General features: G+C 61.8%; 1 protein-coding gene across 2 annotated transcripts in view; it reads left to right on the top strand.

Annotated features, from left to right (window-relative positions):
• Positions 1-22,257, top strand: part of ZC3H3 (zinc finger CCCH-type containing 3) — an 87,832-nt gene that overhangs the window by 48,760 nt on the left and 16,815 nt on the right. For both annotated transcript variants that reach the window (XM_034668710.1, XM_034668709.1), the window contains exons 5-9: positions 11,402-11,589; positions 16,989-17,031; positions 17,116-17,277; positions 17,382-17,451; positions 19,647-19,778. In XM_034668710.1, the coding sequence (XP_034524601.1) occupies positions 11,402-11,589; positions 16,989-17,031; positions 17,116-17,277; positions 17,382-17,451; positions 19,647-19,778 (595 nt within the window). The remainder of the gene's footprint in view (positions 1-11,401; positions 11,590-16,988; positions 17,032-17,115; positions 17,278-17,381; positions 17,452-19,646; positions 19,779-22,257) is intronic.

Raw genomic sequence — 22,257 nt, 5'->3', positions numbered from 1 at the left:
ACGTTTCCACACTTTAGTGGAGGAGGATGCTAGCCAGTTTTAATTTTGGTTTTATTCATATTGTTAAGTTCAGCATTTTTTATGTTTACTGTTCATTTGCCTCCCGCCTGTTTCTTACAAGTTTGCAAGACTTGTAGGTATTCAGGGGGTCACCGTCTGTTTTCTCAGAGATGATCATTGTTTCGCAGTTTGAGTATTGCCTTCCAGCTTTGCTTATGAGGATTTTTAGCAGATCTTTTTGCTTTTCTGTGTACTAAACTCTGTCAGTCTCTTAAAACTTAGTCTGTTGATTTGTTTGGAATAGCCTTCCCCACCCCAAGGTTATAGGAGTTCAGTTATATTTTCTTCTAGTGCTGTGGCTTCAAGTTGTACATTTAAAATTTTAATCTACCTGGAATTTATTTGGGGTTATGGTATAAGATGTAAGTTCAAATTTCATCTTGTTTAATAGTTATCTGGTTGTCTCAAACCCACTTATTAATTGTCAGGGTTTTTCCATTATTTAAAAATGTCACCTTTATCATGTACAAATGCTTGTTCCCGAACTTGGCTTTTTGCGCAGATCTTCCTTTCTGATTTTCCCTTTGTGAAACGTTTGTGGTTTGTATCTTTGGTGGTCAGTTCTGTGGACTTTTCATCCTGCGTACCCACCCCCCCAGGTCGGGCAGGGGGTGCACACTTCCTGCCCCAGCTCCAGGTCTCCCTCGCGCCCCTCCCAGCACCCCACCTCATCCCACTGATGACCACTCCTCTGGCCTTTCTCAGTCTAGATGGGCTCTGCCTTGAGGCTCTCGAGCTTCAGTGGACGGAATCATATGGGAGGTCCTGTTCGGTGTCTAACTTCATTTCCTCACCATTTGTTACATGAATCGTCCGAACACACTCACGGGCAGCAGCCCTGACCCCTGTGTGGCTGTGCACGGAGAAGGGGCCTTTGTAGCAGTGGTCAAGGTTAAATGAAGTCACTGGGGTGGGGCCCTAATCTTATAGGATTGGAGTCCTTCTAAGTAGAGGACGAGACCAGAGCTCTCTCTGTGAGCGTACGGGAGAAGTCCCATGGGAGGACACGGAGAAGGCGGGCACCTGCAAGCCAGGAAAGACACATGCTGGCATCTTGACCTTGGACTTCTGGCCCCCAGAACCATACGAAAATCGGCTTCTGTTGTGTAAGCTGTCCCGTCTGTGGTGCTGGCCAGCAGCCCGAGCTGACTGAGACTCTGTGCTTCCCTGGGTCCAGGTGCGCCACTGTGGCTAGCGGTGGTGTGTTTTTTTCCCTCCAGGTGTGTGGACATACCACAGTTTAGTCACTGTGCTCGATGACACGTTGATGGCATAGTTCTAGTCTTTGCTGCTCCCTTGTCTTGTTGGGCATGTCGCCGACTGACTCAGAGCCCTGGTTTCTGTGGACTTGCTCCGGCAGAGGGTGGGGGGTGCTATGCTGCGGTAGGTAAGGACGGCGCCCTCCCGCTGTGGATGTCCTCTCCCACACTCCCTCAGCAGGAGGGCTCGCCAGCCTCCTGTGGCCTCGGCAGCACGTGCTGTTCTCTTGTCTTCCCCCTGTAGCCACACCGTGGGAGTGAACTGGTGTCTCACGCAAACCTTCTTTATAGAGGGGGAGCCAGGGCAGGGAGGGGCAGAGGGAGAGGGAGGGGCAGAGGGAGAGGGAGGGTCTCCAGCAGACTCCACGCCCAACGTGGAGCTGATGCAGGGGTCAGAATCAGGATCCTGAGATCACCACCTGAGCTGAAACCAAGAGTCAACTGACTGAGCCACCCAGGCGCCCCAGAGCCATTTATTGAAATGAGCACTCAGCCCTGCCAGTGTCCAGGGACTGGAGGCAGTGCTGTCTCTGGACCCTGTGTCCTTACTGCTGACGGACGTGCCTTCATCTCTCCTGAGCATTTGTTATTCCAGGTGAACGTTAGAAACACTGGCTCAGTTTCTCAGCCTTCCCCAGCTGCTCGGACTCCAGACCAGCCAACTGATCTTACTCTCCTGCCCCGCCTGCTGCAGGGGGCCTGGCCGGCTGCTGGGCTCCCTCAGTATGGAATTCATGCTGCCTTTGTCCCCACATCCCAGCCGGGTCTAGCTGGGGTCTTGGAAGGCTGTCGACTCTGCTGTATTTTCATCTCGCAGTTAGCCGCCTGTTCACTTTCCGACGCTTGGGAGCTTTCACTGTTGAGCTCGTGGGCCTTTTCCTGATGTTTGTGTGCCGTCTGCATGGCTCACTGAGGACCCCAGCCCCTTTCCAGGGGAGCCGGGCCTCACTAGCAGTGTGAGCGCCTCTGCAAGGTGGTGATGGGGGGCACCGGGCTCTTCCCTCCCCTCACTTCATGAGTCTCCTTAGGTGGCCCTGATGCATGGGGTCCCCAGTGGCCAGGGCTCGTGGCATTCTGTGTGGCTCTTGTTATGTTTTCACTTTGTGACACTCCCGTGGTGTGAGCTGCCCTCCTGTGACCTTCAGCTTGGCTGTGTCCAGATGCTAGGGCCCTTTCCTGACATGTGCATGGGGGTCACCAGAGGGGCGGGGGTGACTCCTGTGGGAGAGCTGGGGGTGGGGAGGGCATGCCGTTGCAGGCGGAAGGAGGCCGTGGTGCTGGAAGTGAGGGGCACCGCACAGATGAAGCTGGAGAGGAGGGGTGCAGGTAGCTAGGGCCCTCTGCCCCAGAACAGAGAGGGAGGGTGGAGTGGCAGGGTGGGGCCAGGCCCGGGCCGGCCCCTCAGCTCAGAGCATGGAGTGTGAGGGTGGAGGCCCTGAGCTGGGTTACCACGCAGGCAAGAGGAGGCCTTGTGAGGGAGGGTGAGGCACCTGCTGCCAGAGGCCAGGATGTCCGGGCTGGTCAATGGGGCCTGGTCTGTGGGGCTTGATCAGACCTGTCCCTCGGGAGTGTGGCAGGCGTGGGCTGCCAGGGCTCAGCCGGTGCACTCTCTGGCCTGGGTCCCTGCCTCCCTGCTGATGCAGGTCAGAGCCATAGGCACCAGAGTCTCCTGTGGGGAAGGCACAGGAAAGGGGTGGCTGTGTGGACAGTGTGCAGGCAGCAGGGGTGTTGAGGAGGCCCAGCCCAGCCAGCTCCCGCCAGGGACACAGGCTGGAGGTGGAGGCCATCTTGGCAGGTCCAGCTTTGAGGGAGCCTGGGGAAGTGTCCCCAGGGTTCAGACATGCAGAGCTCTGGGTCTGGGGGCTTGGGGGGGATATGGAAGGAGGGTGGAGGTTCACCTTGGTTTGAATGTCCCTGTGGGTGTCCTCAGTCCTGGGCTGTTGTCAGGAGGGTGGTGGACAAGATGGGCCACGTGGCTTACACAGGGCTCCCTTGGGGGCTGTCAACCAAGGAGCCATGAGCCAGGTGGGGTCTTGACCCCCCAAGTCTTCCCAGAGAATGCTAAGCAGGAGCTACAACGGATGTGCTGCGGCCTGAGTTCTGCCCCTCTGTTGGCTTGTCCCTTGCATGGAGTTCTGGGGGCAAGGGCCGTTTCAGGGCTGGAGGAATGGTCAGCCGGGACTCGATGTGCACAGTGAACAGGGTGAAGGGGGCAGGTTGGCGGGGGGGGCAAGAGAGAGACAGAGGGAGGGAGGGAGGGAGGGAGAAAGAGAGAAAGAGGAGAGACACGGAAGGAGCAGGTGGAGAGAGAGACCTGGGGCGTGGGCAGGAGGGGAACAGAGGAAGGGCCAGCCCTGCCCCTCATCAGCTGTCACGGGCCAAGGCAGTGCCGGGCTGACAACCCAGCCCGGAGGGTGACACCCGGGCGCAGAGGCTGGAGGGCCCTGCCCAGGCCACGCAGCCTGAGTGCCCGCCCTCCACCCCTCGTGAGCTGCACGCTGTGCTGCACGGTGGGGCCGCTACGGCCCGGTACTACGTGGCTTTTGCAGCTAACATACAGAACACCAATAGCCGCAGCTGAAATGGATTTTTAAAAGTGTCATTTTATGGAGAATTTTACTTTCCATCTTGTTGTTTATTAGGCTCTTAAAGGGAAAGCTTGTAATGCATCCATTGATCGAAATACCAATTGAATAGATGTGAGCACATAAAACAGTCCCAGCCCCTCATAACGGGGCTGCAGCATTTGTAATGGGGACGGCACAATTAGTATTGCCCGCCAGCATGCTGGCTCGCCAGGGGCGCCCTGAATCACTTCTGCTCATTCCTGGGGGGCCACGGGACAGGGGGTCCCTCAGGATGCAACAGCAGCCTCTGTGCTGAAGCCTTTGGGTGACCCTCCAGGTCAGCCCAGGAGCCGGGGAGTCAGCCCCCTGCCCCAGGGCCACGGTCAGGTGCTCAGCCTCCACTGTGGGCCAGCCCCTGTCCAGGCACATCCTGTCCCTGATGTAAGCCCACCCCTAGGTCACACAGACCCCCAGGCCTCAGTTCCCACCCAGGCCCGTAGCCCCCCATCTGCTACCAGATGTGCCCTGGAAGGCTGAGCCATGGGCTGCCCTGGCACCAAGTGGCCTGGGAACGTGTGGCCAGCGCCCAGAGCCAGCTGCAAGGTGGACGGCCCCAGCCGGGCATGGAGCCCCAGCCCTGACTCATTGGGAGCCTGGGGTCCTTGGAGCTGGCCATGTGTGTGTGGAGGAGGGTCTGAGGAGGGCAGGTAGCCACAGGCGTCATGACGCCAGTGCCGTGCACTAGGTCCCTGGCCGCTGAGCCCTGTTTCTGACACCCTTACCTTAGGCCAGCCCTTTGGCCGTCCTCTCCCCTCCCGCCCTGCTGGTCCTGCGTGGGCCCCTCCCCGCAGAGCTCTCCCCACAGACTGCCCAGCATCACCAGCCCCCGCCCCCTGCACCGGCTCCAAGTTGGGTCTTGCTCTGGGGGCAGAATGGGCATAGGCTGGGGGGGGCGGGCCCCTTGCACGCATGTAGGGGCACACTCACACCCTCCGAGCGGAGCTGAGGTGGCGCCCGTCAGCGTTTCCGTGGAAAGCCCACTTAAGCACTTTGCAGCCTGTCACGGTGGCAGCTGAGCCTGACCTACTTGGGATTCGCTGTGCAGAGCCGCCTCCCCCGGGCACTCTGCTTCTGCTGACGGCGCACTCCCTGCTCGCCTCGAAGCTTCGCAGAACCGTGCTCCATTTCCTGCAAAATGCTTCCCCGCTTGTTTTCTCTGCTCCGCAGCCAGCTTGCCCACCTCCTGCCCCATCACCACAGGCTTGCATGGCCTGACCTAGAGGCTGCTGGGTCCTTGGCCATGCACTGCCCCTGCCCCATACAATGGGGGTCGGAGGTCAAGCTCTGACCAGGAGCCTGGCTGAGCCCCTCTGCTAGTGACCCATGACCTCTGCCCTCCACCTCCCCCACCTCTGCCCACCCAGCCCTGGACAGTGGCCGAGGCCTCCCTGCCTCAGTCCACCCACCCACCGTGCTCACGCCCGACGGTCTTTCCGACAGTCCGGGCTCCTGTGTGCTTCCTCCAGCAGCGCGGGCTGTGCGTTCAGGCCCCTTTGTTCCTGGAGAGCCCCTGCTGCCTGGTCTCCTTGCCCGTTGTACATGTCCTCTCTGCATCTCTTATCTGATCTGAACCCCAAGAGGACCAGCGTGTGGGACCCCAGGCAGCACCCAGCCCGCCTTCTGCTGCCCATTCTCCCGGCACGTGTTCACACAGCCCCCCACAGCAGCGTGGCTCCCAGGTCAAGGGCACTGCGGTGAGCCGCCCCAGGAGCTCCGGGGCACATTACTACACGGTGCCAGGCTGGGGGCCTGTGACAGCGAGCTGTCGGGGGGTCAGGGAAGGCTTCCCGAGGATGTGACGTCTGAGTTTGGTCTCAGGGGTGACCCTGATAACGGGCATTGGGTGTGCATGGCAGAGGCCCATGCAAGGCCGAGCAGGGCACACACCACACTCACATAGTCCACAGTGCTTTCCAGGAAGCAGAACTGCCCAGTGTGGCTGGAGTCCTGGCTGGTGGGGGCGCGTGTGGGGACAGTGGCCCATGAGAGCCTGACAGCCCAGCCTGCGGGGTCTCCTGACATAGCTCCCCACGAGGAGAGTCGGGGCTGCTGCAGGGTGTCAGCAGAATGGGGACAGAACCTGGTCAAACATGCTGTTTTCAAAGCAGCTGGTGGGACGGGGTGCAGGGACCCCACGAGGGAGCTGGAAATCAGGGTGGGGGGGCTCCCCAGCCTGCATCTGGGAGTGAGAGAGTGGGCCAACTTCGGTGAGGTAGGTTTCCTTGCTGACTCTGGTCACCGGCTGGGTGAGGGTCCCAGGGAGGGGAGGGGTCTGTGTGAAAGGTGGGGAGCAGATTGTGGGCACATCCAGGGCCCAGAAGCCCTCCCTGAGGGGTAGGGAAGAACCCACCAGCAAAAACACCTCTGGGTGCCTGGTAAGTTCCTGCCAGTGACTTCTCTGGTCCTGCACGTAGATCTGTGCCCAGCCTTCGTGTGGCCCCTTGGCCTAGCCCTGTCCCCAGGAGGAGGGTCTGTCCCACCCTCTGTGGGTCCACGTGGCCTGGGATGGGCTGCCTTAGGGCCACGTATGCTGTGCTGTGTCCTCAGGAAAACCTGAGGACTGAGTGAGTCCTAGTGGGGGCTGGGGTCTGTTCAGTTCCAGTGTGGCTGTGCAGGGCAGCCTGAGTCCATGTTTGTTGAAAGGTGCCATTGGACCTGGTGAGGAGGCCTGGGCATCTGGACACAGCTCCCAGTTTCGGACTTGCCCTACCCAGGGCCTCCCAGAGGTTGGGGCCGCCTCACTTGCCCCTCGTCTACTGACACCTGAGTCTGCTCTTCATCGGGGCGAACCACTCCCTGGGCCGTCACCTGATGTGGCCCAGGCAGGCTGCCTATCCTCACCCGCGGGTCTGGGGTGCAGAGAGCAGCACCCACCACAGGGCCTCAGGACGGGCTGCTGTTTGCAACCAGGGTGGGCACGGTGCTTGTGCTCTCGTGTGCACCTGTGTTTGGGAGCTGATCTGCCTGTCCGTGCCTCTCGTTCACACCCATGCCCCTTCTGCCAGGCTGTGTAGCCGATGACGCCTGGGGTGGGCCCTTCTCACCCTGTAGCCTGAGAAGCAGACCCAGTGGGCGGGGGCACCCTGTGTACAATGTTGGAGGCTATGTGGACCTGCTGTGGGCACTGGCCACGGGATGCTCGCAGGGGAGAGAGTATGGGTGTCCAGGGTTGGCCCTCACAGCTCTTGGAGGGCAGGGGAGCCCCAGCAGATTGGGTGAGCGGGCCCTGCACGCCGAGCAGGGCACACACCACACTCATCCCTGACTTCACAAGGAAAGCCTCCCTTGGTCTGGCCCAGACCCTGACGTCCCCTCCTCTTGGGCACCTTTGCCCTAGGACCATCAGCACCCGGCATAGCAGAGCACCTTGCCGGCCTCGACGGCCTTGGGCTGGTACTCGCCAGCTGCTCCCCAGACCCTAGACCCATGGACAGCTTTTCTTTTTAAACCTACTTTTGTGGTGTGTGTGTCTGTCTCCCCATTACCACTGCTATTCATTTAAAATGTTATCTCCCCCCACCCGTTCTTCGTGCCCCCCCGGGGTGGGGGGTGAGGGGGCCCAGCCCTCACCCTGGTGTAGTCAAGGTTATGGTGATAAATCCTGGGGCATTGTCACTTCTATTCGGAGTAAATTGGCTGCCCGCTTTCGGGCTGAAGGAAAGATAATTTGCTGTAGTATTTCAAATGGATTAGAAATGGATTTGAAGGGAAAGTTCATGCCTCCCATTACAAAGGCGAGAAAGAAGACTATCTTAAGGCACGGTTCCCTCCCTGGCCTTCATTATCCACGCTTAATACCTTTCCTATTTTCCAGCGTTAATGAAATTTCCTGGCGGCGTGGGCCTGCCGGACGGATGGGAGAAGCCTTTAGATCGGAGGCTCCTGTTGTAGAAAAGGAATTACAGGGCCCTCGCCGCGAGGGCAGGAGCGCTCTCCAGGTCCTTGGCCCGGCTATTATCTCATTAATTTTATCCCCTCTTCTCAATACAGTTGGTTTCCAAAGCCTGTCCTCTCCATTAGGGTAAAAATTTACCGGAGTGCCGTGACACCTACGGCACTGAAAAGCTACAAGGCAGCCCCTAGCCCGCCCGGCGCCCGCCTGGCCACAGGTCCCGAGTCAGTGAGCGGGCCCCACAGGGGTGAGGGAAGGGCAGAGGTGGCCTGTGCAGCTGCAGGCTGGGGTCGCTTTCCCTGGGCGGGTGGGCCCTTCTGCAGCCCTGGCTAGCCCTCCCCAAGTTCTGTGGGTACGTCCACCCCCTCCAAATAGCCCCGCAGCACCGCTGGGAGCCACAGCCCCACACCCTCAGACACGTGGGGTTCTTCAGGCATGCGCGTGTGCACAGGCCGTAAACACTGGGCCAGGGGCCAGGGCGTGAGAACAGGAAAGCTGCTAGGCCTCGAAACTGCTCCCACCCCCCCCCAGTGTAATTGCCCTGAAACCCAGGGGGGTGGTTTTTGGTGGGAGAAGGGGACAGATCTTTCAGTCCTGTTCTGCCATAAAAATAACCGTGGCGATAATCAACAATGCGCAGGGAAAAGAGGTGTCGCCTGAAATACGCCTCTTGGCCAAAAGTGTAAATCATGAAAGGTGCTTCTCCGAAGGAGGGCATAGGGTACGTCTGGCCTTAGTGCCTAGCCTGGGAGCCAGGAGGGCATCCCTGGGGCTCGCTCTTCAGGGCGCGCTGGTAACAGTCCCAGGCTGAGGCTCCTCACTGCACGGAGCGGTGGGATGGGCCTGGATGGGACCACCCTTGGGGCCGGAACATACTCTGTGCTGAAGCTCCTAGCTCCTTCTGCACCGAGATCCTGTCCGCCTCCACGTCCACAGGTCCCTCTCTGGGCTCGGCCACCTCTTGCAGCTTCAGCTGGGTGGCTCCCCTGGGAGTGGTGGTCTGTCCCCATCTGGCCTCAGCCAGCGGCACATGCCCACGGGTGAGTTTCCTCACCCCTCGAAGGGCTGGGTTTCTGGGGATGTGGGGTCCTGAGATGCTGGGTCCAGGTGGGTAGGTGGGGCACAGGTCTGGTTGCCCACCTGCCCCTCATGCTTTGTGGCGTTCTGTGGCACGGATGGGGGGTGGGTAGCGGTGGTGGCCCAGGAGGGAAGGGTCCATGCCCCAAGGGAAGAGGCAGCGAAGAGTGGTGTTCTTGGTCCTGTAAGCGGCTGCTGCATCTTCTCGCTGCAGGGCCTGTTGGGAGGTCTGGGGTCTGGCCCTGAGGGGTGAGTGTCTTACGTGCATGGGCTGGGCTTGCTGTCAGTCCATTCAACCTCCAGGGCTGCGGGAGTGGAGGCTTTGGGTGCTGGCCCTGGCCCACGTGGGTGGATGAAGGGGCAGCTGCCTCGTCGGCGGTGAGACCCCTGAGGGCTCTGGACACCATGGGGCTGGGAGCTGGGGCTGTAGGGGGCCTGTTGCTTTCTGGCTGAGCGAGCTGTGGTGGCCCCTGGCCCTAGGCTCAGCTCTCAGTTGTGGGGATTAGAACTCTGGCCAAGCTGTGCCCTGTGGACAGTGACCACAGCTACCACAGAGGGCGCACGGGATCGTGCAGCAGGGCCAGAACAGAAGGCGACCCTGCCTGGCCCCACCCTCATACCTTGGCCTGGCCTCTGAGGGAGCCAAGGGGAAAAGGCAGGTGCTCACTGGACGCAGATGCCCTGGGACCAGCGTGGGCGGAGCTGGGGTCCCAGGGTCTAAGGAAAATCTGGAAGTCTGTCTGCCTCCCCCAGAGGATCCCTACCCACCCCTCTTCCTGCCAAGATGCGCCCTGTGTGGGGGCAGCCGGAGCCTGTAGGGTGTGGACAGCACGAGCCAGGCCGGCTGGGGTCCCTTGGCAGGACTTTTTCCCAAGATTGGTGTTTGTGAACTTGAATTTTAATTAAGGGAAACTGGGTTAAGTGCCGTCGGGCTGCGGCGGCCTCCTCGGCACTCCCCGCCTGGCCTTTGTCCTTACGCCGCAGCTTTGGGTCCCCTGAGCCGCCCCGCTCACTTGCGCAGAGTATCTCTCTAACGTGCCCTCAGAGGCTCTGCGCTGGCAAGAGCACCCCCAGCTTGCAGAGAAACCAAGGCCCGGGGGACCCCGGGGCCGCGGGGTTGGGGTGGTAGCCGCACCTCAGGTCCGGGCGAGCCCACTGTGGGCGGCCCCCACCAGCAGCAGCCTGTGTGCCAGGATGCCCCGAGGCCTGTCCTGGCCCTGGCCCTGGGTGCCCAGACAAAGATGGGGGTCTGTGTGCTGTCTACGGGATGGGCTGCAGGGCCTTGGGGAGAACCAGAAGGGCAGGTGGCATGGCCCTGCATGGGGCTGATCACTGTCCTGCTTCAGCCAGGTCCCCGTGGCCGGTGGTGGTGCCTGCAGCGAGGATGGCTCTACTCACGCCGGGCCCTCCTGCTGCTTGGAGGCACCAGCACGCAGGGGCCCAGACTTGCCAGTGGGGCGCGGTGTGTATTCTTGGTGGTAATAACATAATGAGCAGAGTCTGCGCTAATATGGAATTAAGGTCAATTTGCATAAACAAATTACTGCTCAAATGCGTCCTGAGGGGGAAAGGCCCCACGCCCTTCTGGAGTCATGAAGCTGGCTAGTCTCCATGCCAGGCGCCCTGAGTGGGAGGGCCTTGTCCCCTCCTTTCAGTGGCAGCCTGCCCATGTGACAGCTGGGGGAATGGGTCAGCCAGGACAGCTGCAGGCCCGCAGTTGGTGCTGGCCTGGCACCCCCAAGCCTGGGGGCCTGCAGCCACAGCCCATTGCAGCCGTGGTGTCTGCAGGGGGACATTTCTTGAAGCAGGGGCATCTGGGGCCTCCTCCCGATCCCCTCTGCCCTTGGCTTCCTGGTCCTGGATAGGGCCCAGGACCTGGTCAGAGGAGAATTGGGAGGGAGGGAATGGGCAGGCAGCCACCGGGGCCGTCCAGGCACAGGTCTGCCTTCCCTGCCTGGATCATCCACTCAGCTAATCCCAAAGGCTTTCCCAGGCCTCTTCCAGCCCGTGACTTTAAGGCACCTCCAGTCTTTCCCCCAAGCAGCTTGCCTGGATGGGGTCTGTGAGGCTGTCCCTTCCCACTGTCCATGTTGGGTTCCTGTGTGGTGGATGGAGGGGACAGGCAGTAGAGCCCGCTGACCCGAGAGCATCTGCCATCCCAAAGGCCTGGGTGGCGTGTGCTGGGGCAGCATCTGGCGGAAGACGTTCCCGGGCAGTGGTGATGACCAGCAGCTGTGCTGCGGACCCTCAGGGGACTCCCCCAAGCCGTGGAGCTCCCTCAGGATGCCCTGCCAGAAGGCCAGGGCCCGGACAGTCCTGTACCAGGGGTGTATGTGCTGGAAGGGGGAGGCTTGTCCCCTACCTGTGCCCTTTCAGCCCAGCTAGTGGGGTTGGGGGGCCCCCCCGTGCCTGCGGGGGTGAGGAGGGGAGGGGACAGACTGTGGGCCCATGAGGCCAGGCACACCGGGGTCTCCCTGTCTCCACAGGTCTCTGGTGTTGAACCGCTTGCGCCCTGCTGCGGGGGGCGGGAAGGCCCAGCCCGGCTCTCCTCGGTGGCGGAACAAAGGCTACCGCTGCATCGGAGGGGTCCTGTACAAGGTGTCGGCCAACAAGCTCTCCAAGACCTATGGCCGGCCCAGCGGCGACGGTGGCAGCAGGCCCCTCCTGCGCACAGGTGAGGCTGCTCAGGGTGGGGGCCCTTAACTCCCCAGTGGCATCGTGGACAGCGGCAGAGGCGTGCCGGTGACCTGCAGTAGGCAGGCCTGGGGCTCCTACGGAGCCGATGCGAGTGAGTGCTTCCCACACGGCCCCGTGCCAGGCCGGGAGCTTGTGTTAGGTTCCCTGCTTACAGAGCCGCTGAGGCTGTCCCCGCCAAAGCTGACGCGGTGGCCAGAGCAGGCAGGGCACACACGGGGAGGCCTCGCAGCCTCCACCTCCCCAGGGGAAAGCTCCCCGAGCGCACGGCCTCTCGCTTGGCTGAGCAGGCCCTGATTTTCCATGTTTTGCTCCTGGACAAAGGAGATGAGCCAGGTATGGTAAACACGGCCCTGGCGAGTGAACACCTGGGGCCGCGGCGCCCCCTAATCTCATTGGCAATGCCTCCCAACTGTGTCTGGAGGCAGCCGCCGCCACCGCACGCGCCCCCGCGGCCTGGGGAAACAGGCCGAGGAGAAGGAAATGCTTTGGATTCGCTTATTATACAAATTAACTAGAAAATATTTTGGTTTCAGTCCAATTTTACCCCCATCCTTTTCTGTCAAGAAAAAAAAGGGTGAGGTTGCAGGCAGTATGGGGACTGCAGAGGCCCAGCTGCTCCCAGCCCCTGCCCTGCCCACCCAAAGAGGCAGGAGGGAGAAGAGGCCGGGCCCAGGGGAGAGGCAGGGCTCTGGGGCCATCTGTAGGTTGGGGGCCCCTTCCGGGAAGCCCTTGCCCAGCTGTGTCCCCAGGGCCTGTGTCTGTGGGACTGCAGGGAGGGAGGCATGGGTGACTGGCTGCCTTTTTCCAGACAGGGTGCTAGGCTCCCCAGGAGAGACAGTAGGGGGCCCAAAAGCCATGGCTCTGCTCTGCTTCTGTGCCTCAGTTTCCCCATCCCCTTCCTGAGGGATTGGGCTGTGTGATCTAAGGGCTGTCCCACCTTGGCTTCAGCTGGCTCGTCCGGTGGAGGAGCAGGTCTGCACTGGCTGGGCCTTCTCATGGGGCCATGAGCCTCTGACCCCCTGGCGCAGCAGGCCCACGGCATTGGTGTTCGTGGTCTGTGAGGCCCCACACAGAGCTGTTGTTGCTGGCCAGGCCACTGTGTGGAGTGACAGAGCCATGGAGGGCTTCCAGACAGCCTTTCTGCAGAGAGATGTTCTGCTCGGCCCCGACCGATGCGATCTCTCTGTGGGTCACACATGCTGGCCCCAGCCTCCCCCAGGCCTTCTTGGTGGAAGGCACCTGCTAGCCTTTCCCATCCATCATTCTCTCTGCGCCCGACTGCCACCCCTGACCCCATAAGCCTACTCAGCAGTCAGGACCCAGGCTCTGTTTCCTATTGTCTGCCTTTGGGAGCTGGATGGAGCTTACGGGGGCGGGGGGGCGTCCATTCTGATATTTCGACGGCCAAGCATGTCACGGAGCCACACCCCCTCGAGCACCCTTCTCTCCTGTCAGCCCCAGCAATGCCGTGTGCTGCTTATTCATGTCAGGATTGAGGGACTCCTCCCTGGCCTGGCCAGATGTCATTGGCCGTCCTGGTGTTCACACTGTCTACGTGCAGCGACCCAGAAGTGCATTATGGTTTGGGGCCCCCCTGGCCCTTGCTGGGACCCTGCTGCCCATGTGCCCTGCGCTGCATGGGGGCCCCTCCACATGGACCCTGATCTCCAGTGGGCTGGATGGGCCCTTGGGGTGGGGTTGTACCCACCACCCTGGCTCCTCAGGTCCACGGTGGGAGGAGAAGCACCCGGAGGTAGAGAGGAAGAGGCAGGTGTGAACCGCTTGGCAGCTGCTTGAGGGGAGGGTAGAGAGGAGAGCCAGAGCTCCTGGGAGAGCCCAGGCTGCCGCCGCCGCCTCAGGCCGGTAGAGCAGGCGGTGAAAGGGGCCAGCAGTAGGGGCTGTGGGGCGCTCCCTCCCTCCACAGCCCACGCCTCACCGCACCTGAGCAGGCAGCTGTCCCATGTCTCACTGTGGAGGACACCTCGCCAAGCCCACCCCCTGCGGGTGCTGACCTCCACACAGTCACGGCTTCCTCTTGTGCAGAGCGCGGTGAGTGGAGGGGTGCCCTGCTGTGCACGCTGCCCGGGGCCTCCAGCCCCTCCTCCACCAGCCTCCTGGTCCCAAGCAGTACAGGGAGGACAGAGGCCTCTGGGGCCAGGTGAGTTCCCAGGAGGCCCCACTCCTCGTCGGCTGAGTCCTGGGCCTCAGCCCTCCCCACTTCAGGGCAGGCAGGGGCAGGTAGGTGGAATTGGGAACACAGACCGTTGGGTGGCCTGTCCCAAGTATGAGGCAGAAGCAGAGCCCACCAAGAGACCACCCCCCGCCTCCAGCTCCAGCTGCCCGACCCACATATGGGCAGCCGACTCCTTGCCTTGAGGAAGGTGGGGTGTTCCCGGCTGCGTAAGCGCCCACTGATCAGTGGCCTCCTTAGACAAATAATTAAAGGAATAAATTTTCTCCTTTGGTGTCAGCACAACTTTGACCTGGGCGGGAAAGCACCCCTCCCGAGGAGGGGCAGGGGCTCCACCTCCTCTCCCCCTGACTTTTCCTCGGGCTCCTCCTGGCTGCTGGGCTTCTCTGGGACAGTGTCAGCCCCCGTGTGGGGTACGCGAGCCATGGGGAGGTGGGTATCCGGGAGAGAAGAGCAGAGCCTTGTCCCCACCCTCCTCCCCTGGGATCGAGGACTTCCCTCCGGGTCCAAGGTCGGCCCAACCAAAGGGCCCGGCCCTGGGACCTCTCCCGGCGTGCAGCCAGGTACGGGCCGTGACGCGTGCTGCCTGGGGCCGGGAGTCTGTCTCTATCGCTGCCGAGGAGCAGAAGCCCCAGGTCCATCTGCTAGAGCCACCTCCCCCAGCCCAGGCTCCAGGGCTGGCTCCCAGGCGTGTTCAGAGCCCCAGGCCCCGGAGCAAGGCGGATTTGTGGTAGGCTCCTGCCACTCACTGGCTGTCACACACCCCTGGGCAGGTCACAGGTCCCTGTGCCTCATCTCCGTCTGTGACCTGCTGACCCCACCGTGTGTGCTGAGAAGTCACACAGAATGGCATGAGAGGGATCAAGAGAGGGCTCCCCCCCCTCCCGAGCTGTGCCCCCAAAGCCCAACCCTGCTGCTTTCCTCCCTTCCCGATGCCTCTTTCTGGGGCTCCCTCTGCCCAGGGCAGTGATTTCCTAGGAAGGAGGAGTCCCGCCCGGGTGCCCTGGGGCTGCAGACCTGCCCGGCTGCTCCCCCTGACCCCAGAGCCCCTGACTTGGGCTCCTGCGCCTGGGAAGGTGAGCCGCTGCCGGGCGGGGCGGGGCGGGGCTGCCGAGCCGAGCTCCCAGTGTCTATTTTGGGAAGGTCCCGGGGCTGCGCAAGCGCTCCGAAGGCTCGCGCCTCCTGCTCCGTGGCTGCTGAGCGTTTTCAGCTGAACCCAGTCACACCCTCAGCACCTCGAGGCCTCTTTCCCAGCCAGCTTCTTGACACACATTTTTTAACACTGCACAGCAGTCGAATGCCGCCTCCCACTGCGAGCCCCACACTGGCAGTTTTTAAGAGCAAAAGGTGGCAAGGGGAGAGGGGAGTAAACCCGCCCCGCCCCCTCAGCAGCCAGGCCGGAGGCCCAAGTCTGACAGGCAGACACATGGTGACTGTGGTCCCTGGCGGGAGCAGCTGACACCACCGCGGCACCGGCAGCCTGGGTGACAGCCTGGGAAGCCATGCTCACCGGCCGCCATCCGATGACACTGTCAGCCCCAGGCTGGCGGGTGTGCAGCACCATGTGCCACCTGGACCGGCCTCTGACATGGACCCCCGATCGGTGTCCCCAGCTCGGGAGCCAGGACACCCCTGGGGCCTGGGGCTAGCCAGCTCCTCCCCGGACCACCCCCCACCCCCCACCCCCGCACCAAAACCAGCCCTGTTCGTGTTTCAGCCCCCTGGGCCACCGAACAGAGCACCTCCCTCCCATCGGGGGTCTTGCTGCTCAACCCTGGAGCCACCCCTTCTTCTCAGCTTGAGGACACTGAGGCTCAGAGGGGCGGACACTGGCCAGAAGGCAGTGGCCCGGGAGGGACTTGGCAGCAGGCTAGATGTGGAGAGGAGTGCCTGAAGGTCCAGCCTGGGGGTGCGGGGTAGTTTGGACGTGGACAGGCTGCATAAGGTGTCAGAATGCTTGTGTGACCAGGTCTGGAACTCAGGAGAGGGGACGGAGCTGCCTGTCCTGGCAAAGGTCGTCCTGGGGAGGTCGAGGGAGGCGCCTCCAGGTGGCAGGAGGCAGCTCCAATGGGGCGGCTCAGGGCCAGGCAGCTTGGGGACATCCCTTTTTAAGCCTGGAATGCTTTGTCATTGCCTCAGGTCCCTAGAATTTCTGAGTGATGTCACTTCTGCCTCTTACCACCAGATTCATTTCAGCAGCTGCCTGAGGGAAATTGAATCTGGCCTGAGAAGGTTCATGTGTGTGTGTGTGTGTGTGTGTGTGTGTGTGTGAGAGAGAGAGAGAGAGAGAGAGAGAGAGGAACCGTGGGCCTTCGTGGCCATCTGAGCAGCCTCTGGCCCCGACCTGCCAACCTTGGCTCTGGGGGGTGGCGACCTTGTGCCTAAAAGGGAGGCAGGGGGCTGTACATCAGTCTGGACTCCCTCCCCCTTCTCATGCAGGACAAGCATTGCCCACCTGCCCCTTGTCCGCTGCTGCCCTAGCCGCCCCCCAACCGCAACTGCCCTGTCTGTGGGCATCCTGTCACCTGCTCCCTTCTTGTCACCACTGTCCATCTCATGCACAGCTCCCCCTTGGGCCAGTGAGCTCAGAGAGCACCTAATTGGTCTTTGTGCTTAGGGTTTTGGGGAATGGGTACCTGCCATGGCCCATGAGGGCCTCAGAGCCAGATGTGCTCGTCCAGGGCCTGTGGAGGCTGCGGTCAGCACGGAGGTTCCTATAGAGCCTGGGAGGGAAGACCTCACTGTATACTCACTGTGATGTTTTTGTCCGATAACCCTGTCAATACGTAAGAGTCGCTACTGGCTCCTACGAAGCCAGGGGGCATTTGTGGACCCCACTTAGGTCCCGTATCCCTGGGCCCTGTTCCTGGTAGAGGGACGTGGCAGGGAGCCCCCCCCCAGCCCACCTGCCAATCCTGGGACCACCTGCCTTGAGATGAGGCCACCAGCCAGCTGCCAGATCTGGTCCCTGGACAGGCCGCCGCCCTGCACCAGGTGGGGGTCTGGTAGGGTCCCAGCAGTGTATGCGACCCAGCCTGAAGGGAGCGTAGGCGGTTTCCCTTAGGGGGCAGCAGTGCCTGCACCGAGTGTGGGAACCCTGACGGGGCTGCGCCGAGCAGCTTGGTGGGCAGCGGGAGAGCCCGGGGCCCGTGGACCTGCCATGATGTGGCCCTCTTTCCCCACAGGCCGCACGGACCCTACCAGCAGCTGCAGCCGCTCCCTGGCCAGGTACGTCCCTCGGGGTCGGGCCTGGGGCTCGTGGGTTGGGTGGGAGGGTCCCTCAGGCTCACAAACCTCCACCTCCGTCCACAGCCGGGCCGTCCAGCGCAGCCTGGCCATCGTCCGGCAGGCGAGGCAGCGGCGGCGGAAGCAGCAGCAGGAATACTGCATGTACTACAACCGCTTCGGCAGGTGCAACCATGGCCAGCACTGCCCCTACATCCACGACCCCGACAAGGTGGCCGTGTGCACCAGGTGCCCTCCGTCCCGCCGGGCCTGGGGGGGGCCGCGGGGGGCCATGCAGGCGCCCTGCCTCTGGCTTCCCCTGCGCCTCTGACCCTCTTCCCTCCTTTGCACAGATTTCTCCGGGGCACGTGCAAGAAGACAGATGGGACGTGCCCCTTCTCCCACCATGTGTCCAAGGAGAAGGTGAGCTCCCCCAGACACCTGGCCTCCCTGCAGGCCCCGCCCCACGGTTCACCCCAGGCAGGGCTGCTGGCTGTGTGATCACCCCTACCCCATGCCCCGGGGTGGCAGCCCCCAGCTGCCACCCAAGCTGGGACCCAGCCCAGGCTGGGTGAGAGATGGCGGGGTCAGGCAGGGTGTGCTTAGAAGGGCAGCTGAGGACAGGTGGGCACACTGCGGGGTCCCCCTCTCGCAGGCCCCTCCCCTCAGCCACCGTGAGCATGGGGGACCCCCTCATACAGTGCCCACCGTGGGGGTAGAGCCAGGGCAGTGCTGGGGCCCTGGCAGCAGCATGCCAGGAGCCCTGAGATGGGAGCTTAGCGCGGGCTGGGCTGCCTGCCGCCCGCCCCCACTCTGGGGCCGCAGCAGGGTTAGGGGAGGCGGGATCGGGCCGAGGCTGCCGCTACAACAGCTTTTCCCCTTGAGGAACTTGAAAAGAATCAGCATTTTTCTCCCTAATAGAGCTTCGAAACTCTGTTGTGAGCAATTTGGAAACTCACGTCGAGTTTCAGGTTCATTAGCTCCGGCTCTGAAGCCGGTGCACATTCTGAGCTGTCTAATGTGGACGCCGCACTCGCGCCCTGAATTAATGTTATTGTTATTTGTGTGGACGTGGTGGGTGCAAACAAGGTTAATTGAAATGAGAATGCAGTTTCCTCTCGATAACGGCCATGCTGACAGCTAGGAGGAGTTCCGTTTGGTGTAAGAGTTGGCTTTATTATCCCTTTTTATTAGAGCTAATTTGGGCTCTATATCAAAAGCCACATTAAGGGAATTGTTTGCAGCCGCACCACCGCCAGCCCCAAACGGGCCAGCCCTTCTCCCCTGTGCGCTGCAGTTAAAAGACAATTAAAAATAAACTCTTACGCGTTAAATCACCCTTTGTTTCTTTGCTTTCTCCCTCATTCCCACCCTGGCCTCCCCTCTGCCCTGCCCTGGAAACCCCTGCATGGGGTTCCTGGTAGGCCGGCCAGAGCTCAGTGTGGAAGTGTGAGGAGCCAAGCCCTGGGGTGCCCACTAGTGGAGACCCCCACGGGGACCAGGGGCTGCAGTGGGGTGCGTGAAGGCGGGTCTGACAGAAGAGAGGAGGAGAGGCGAGCTCCCAGAGAGGCTCCTGCAGGGGTAGCCGGCCTGGGGAAGGTGGGAGGCCCAGGGAGGGGCCCCAGAGAGGGGCCCCAGAGAGGAGTCGCCTGACAACGTGGCAACTGCAAAGGTTAGGGTGGGCAAGATCAGAGACCCTTCCTCGCTGGCCCTCAGGCCTCAGCTTCCTCCAACGGGGGAAGGTGGGCTTCATTTCTCTCTGTCTTCCCCAGTCTAGGGGCCAGGGACTGCTGCACTGCACAGCCCTGCCCAGGCTGCCCATTGCATGTTCCCCTCCTGCCCCCCCGCCCAGGCCTTCCCTGGGCCCACCTGCTGGCAGCCAGGGCACTGGAGCCAGGCCCCCTGCCAGGCCTCCGCAGTGCCAGCCTGTGGTCAGTGCAGCCCTGGGCTGCTCCAAGGCATCTCCCTGCCTACCCACAGTCCATCCCTAGGGTTCCCTGGGTGGAATCAGGTCATCAGCCCATGGACGCTGCCAGGTGTCCAGGCAGCTGGGAAATTGGCTGAATCTCCAGGACCTGTAGGCTGTCGCCCTACCTAGAGCCCCCATGCTCTGTGTCCCCCTTGCCCTTCCAGACAGCAGCCCCTCCTGGCCTGTCCCACCATGGCCCCACTGCCTGGACACTGGGCAGTCTCAGAGCAGCTGACATAACATCTGGACCTCAGCCATCCTGCAGGGATGTCTTCACCTTGGCTGTTTGAGGGCATGTGTGCCTGCCCAGACAACTTTGCCTTCTGGGGAAACAGGGGGTCTGCCTTTGGGGTGGGCAGCCCTCACCTGGCATGGCCCCAGGTGCACTTGGCTCCTGATGGCCCCCCCCTGCTGGCCAGCAGTGTGTGTCCCTTTCTCCCTGGGGGTGGGTCTCTGTGGCTCACACCTGGCCTTGGAGCCCCAGGCAGGTCCTTCGAGTCCAGACATTTTACCTGTGAAGTGAGGTGCAGGCTCCTGACGGAGGGTTGGTGGAGGCGGGGGCCACAGTAGCACTGGGCGGACTGGGCCCATGTGCCAAAGGAGCCGCGTGGGTCTGCTGGCCCTCACCACCGTCCCCTGGCCCCTACAGATGCCCGTGTGCTCCTACTTCCTGAAGGGGATTTGCAGCAACAGCAGCTGTCCCTATAGCCACGTCTATGTGTCCCGGAAGGCGGAGGTCTGCACCGACTTTCTCAAAGGCTACTGCCCGCTCGGCGCAAAGGTGAGGGGCGCGGGGGTTGGCAGGCAGCACCCAGCTCCCAGCAGCGGGCCGGCTCTGCTCCTCAGGGGTCTTCCTTGGAGGTCGCATAACCCCAGGGTGACGGGGTAACCCCTGTGGAAACGGGCTGGTGCAAGGGGAATGAGGGAACTGGGTCGCGAGGGCCGCCTGCACGCTGGCAGCTCTGCTTCGCCTCCTCTTCGCGGGCACATCGTCGCGCTGTCGCCCTCGCCTGTCAGCGAGAGTGCTGCTGTGGTGGGAAATTCCCGACAGCCGAGCACGCTGGCTCCTTCCCTTCTCAGTTACCATCCTGCTCTCCAGAGGGGACTCTGTCGCCCTCCTCATCCCCACGTGGGCCTGCCGGGCAGCAGGGCCCTGGGCTGGGAACCCCAAGACAGGCCTCTCTAGTCTCTGGGGCCACAGGGGTCTGTGCTGGGGCCTGCAGTCTAGATTGGAGCAACCAGAGCTGGGGCTTCCTGGGGACCCCCAGTGGGCAGGGCAGCAGGCCGGGGCCTGAGCAAGGGGAACACGCATCAGTGCAGGGACAGCCTGAGACCTGACCACCCCCCACCCTCCACCCTCCACCCCCATTTCACACCGTGGGGCCCGTGCCCCTCCTTCCCCACGTCCTCTCCCTCCTGCCACAAGGCCAGGGTCTGGGCCTGGCCAGGCTTGGCAGACCTGGAGACCCAACCTGGAGCCAGCGGGTCGCCTTGAAGGACGCCCAGAGCCCTGGCAGGGAAGCCCCTCCCCGGGAGGTGGGGCCCGGGTAGGGTGGGGTGGCGGGACCCCCACGGATGCTGTGGTGATTATTGTAAGATATTCCAATGTAAATGAAAATATCAAAGTGATATTTAAGTTCTGCTTCTATTAGTGGAAGTGCTTACTGCGTCCCTTTCGGCGTGTTGGTGCTGCGTGCCTGCTGCATGATGGATAGCGGCTTGTAATTATATATGGGGGAAAGCGCTGAGCAGGCCAGATCCAGTGGGAGGCGAGGCAGCAGACTGGGCCGGTGAGGGTTAATTTTATTCTCTAAATAATATAAAAAGTGCTGAGTCGTCGCCTTGTGCCTGATGTACAAGTCCTCAAACGGGCCCCAGAGAGTTTATAACATTCCACTGAATCAAGTGAAATTGTTAACCTTGCTTCATAAAGCCCTGGCTTGTTAAAGAGGCGCGCTCCCTTTTCTTGTGAATCATTTAGGCTGGGAGTAAATCTCTGCTCCTTCCCTCTTCGGGGGCCACACGTCTGCTGAGGGACCTGCCGCTCTGGCCCCCCGGCCCGTCTCCTCTCCTTCCCTCAGGAGAGTCCCTTCTGTCCCTCAGCTGCTCAGGGCACATTGGCAAGAACGGGAGTCCTTCCGTGGGATTCCCACCACCTCGGGGGACCTGACGCCTGGACGCCATGGTTCCAGCAAGAGCCATGCTCCCCGTGCTCACTTGACAGGGTGTCCGCTGAGGGGCCTCCCCTTGTCCCTTCTCTGGCTAATGAATGTTTGAGGGAGACACTTGGAGACTCCGGAGGCCTCATGCTCACCTGCTAGTTTTCATAGCCCCTGGCGATTCTCATCTGCCACCTTCTCTTTCCCAGCACCCACTTGTCCCCATTGAGGCCTGTGTGTGTGCATGTGCGTGTGCACGAACGTGTATGTGTGCGTTTGTGTGTGTTTGTGCACGCGTGTGCATATGCACGAGCGTTTGCATGCGTGTGTGCGTGAGCGTGTGCGTGTTTGTGTGTGTGTATGCATGTGTGTGTGTACTTGTGCGTGCGTGTGGCTGTGGCCCTGGGCTCCTGCCATGCACAGTCAGCGTCCTGCTGAGTGAGGCTCCCGTGACCCGCGATGTGTGCTGCGGGCACTCCGTATGCTCTAGCTCCACCAGAGGCTGCCAGCCGCCAGCGTCCAGAACTGGGAGATGCCTGGGTGCGTGTGGTATCAGTCTGTCGCTGCCCCCATATCAAACCCGGGAGTCCGCCTGCCACCGCCCTTGCAGCCCAGTGCTCTCTCTGCTGGGGCCTCTGCCGGCCTGCGCGTCAGTGCATGGCCTGCATGGGGTGCTCTGCTTGCTAGCGGGGCTCCTGGCAGTCCGCTGAGCTGCTAGGGACGGCCCTCCACGGCCCCTACTGTCCTCTATGTTGTCCTGCCTCACACAAGCTCTCATGTCCTGCCAGCATCACCCTTTGGCTTCAAGGTCCCAGGCCGAGTTTGCATCACTGGTTGGCGTTGCCGGTGGTGTCCTTCCTTCGGCTGAAATCCTTCCTGTGTTTGTGGGGGAGAGTCTGTCTGTGTCACCCTGCGGTCCTGTTCCCGGACCTGCCCCGTCCTCCTCAGTGCAGTGGGCCTGAGAGGAGGCCCCGGGGCAGGGGCTCAGACCCTAGCCCAACCCTGTCCCTACCGCATGAGACCCACCGCACACTCACTGCCTCACCCCTTGGGGCCTCCACTTCTTGTTCAGTAAAATTAGGCTGATGGGAGTCCCTGCCG

This window comes from Ailuropoda melanoleuca, chromosome 9 (genome assembly GCF_002007445.2).
Source record: "Ailuropoda melanoleuca isolate Jingjing chromosome 9, ASM200744v2, whole genome shotgun sequence".
Lineage (NCBI taxonomy): Eukaryota > Metazoa > Chordata > Mammalia > Carnivora > Ursidae > Ailuropoda > Ailuropoda melanoleuca.
The sequence above is the reverse complement of the archived record's forward strand: the minus strand, read 5'-3'. Positions and strand labels throughout refer to the sequence as shown.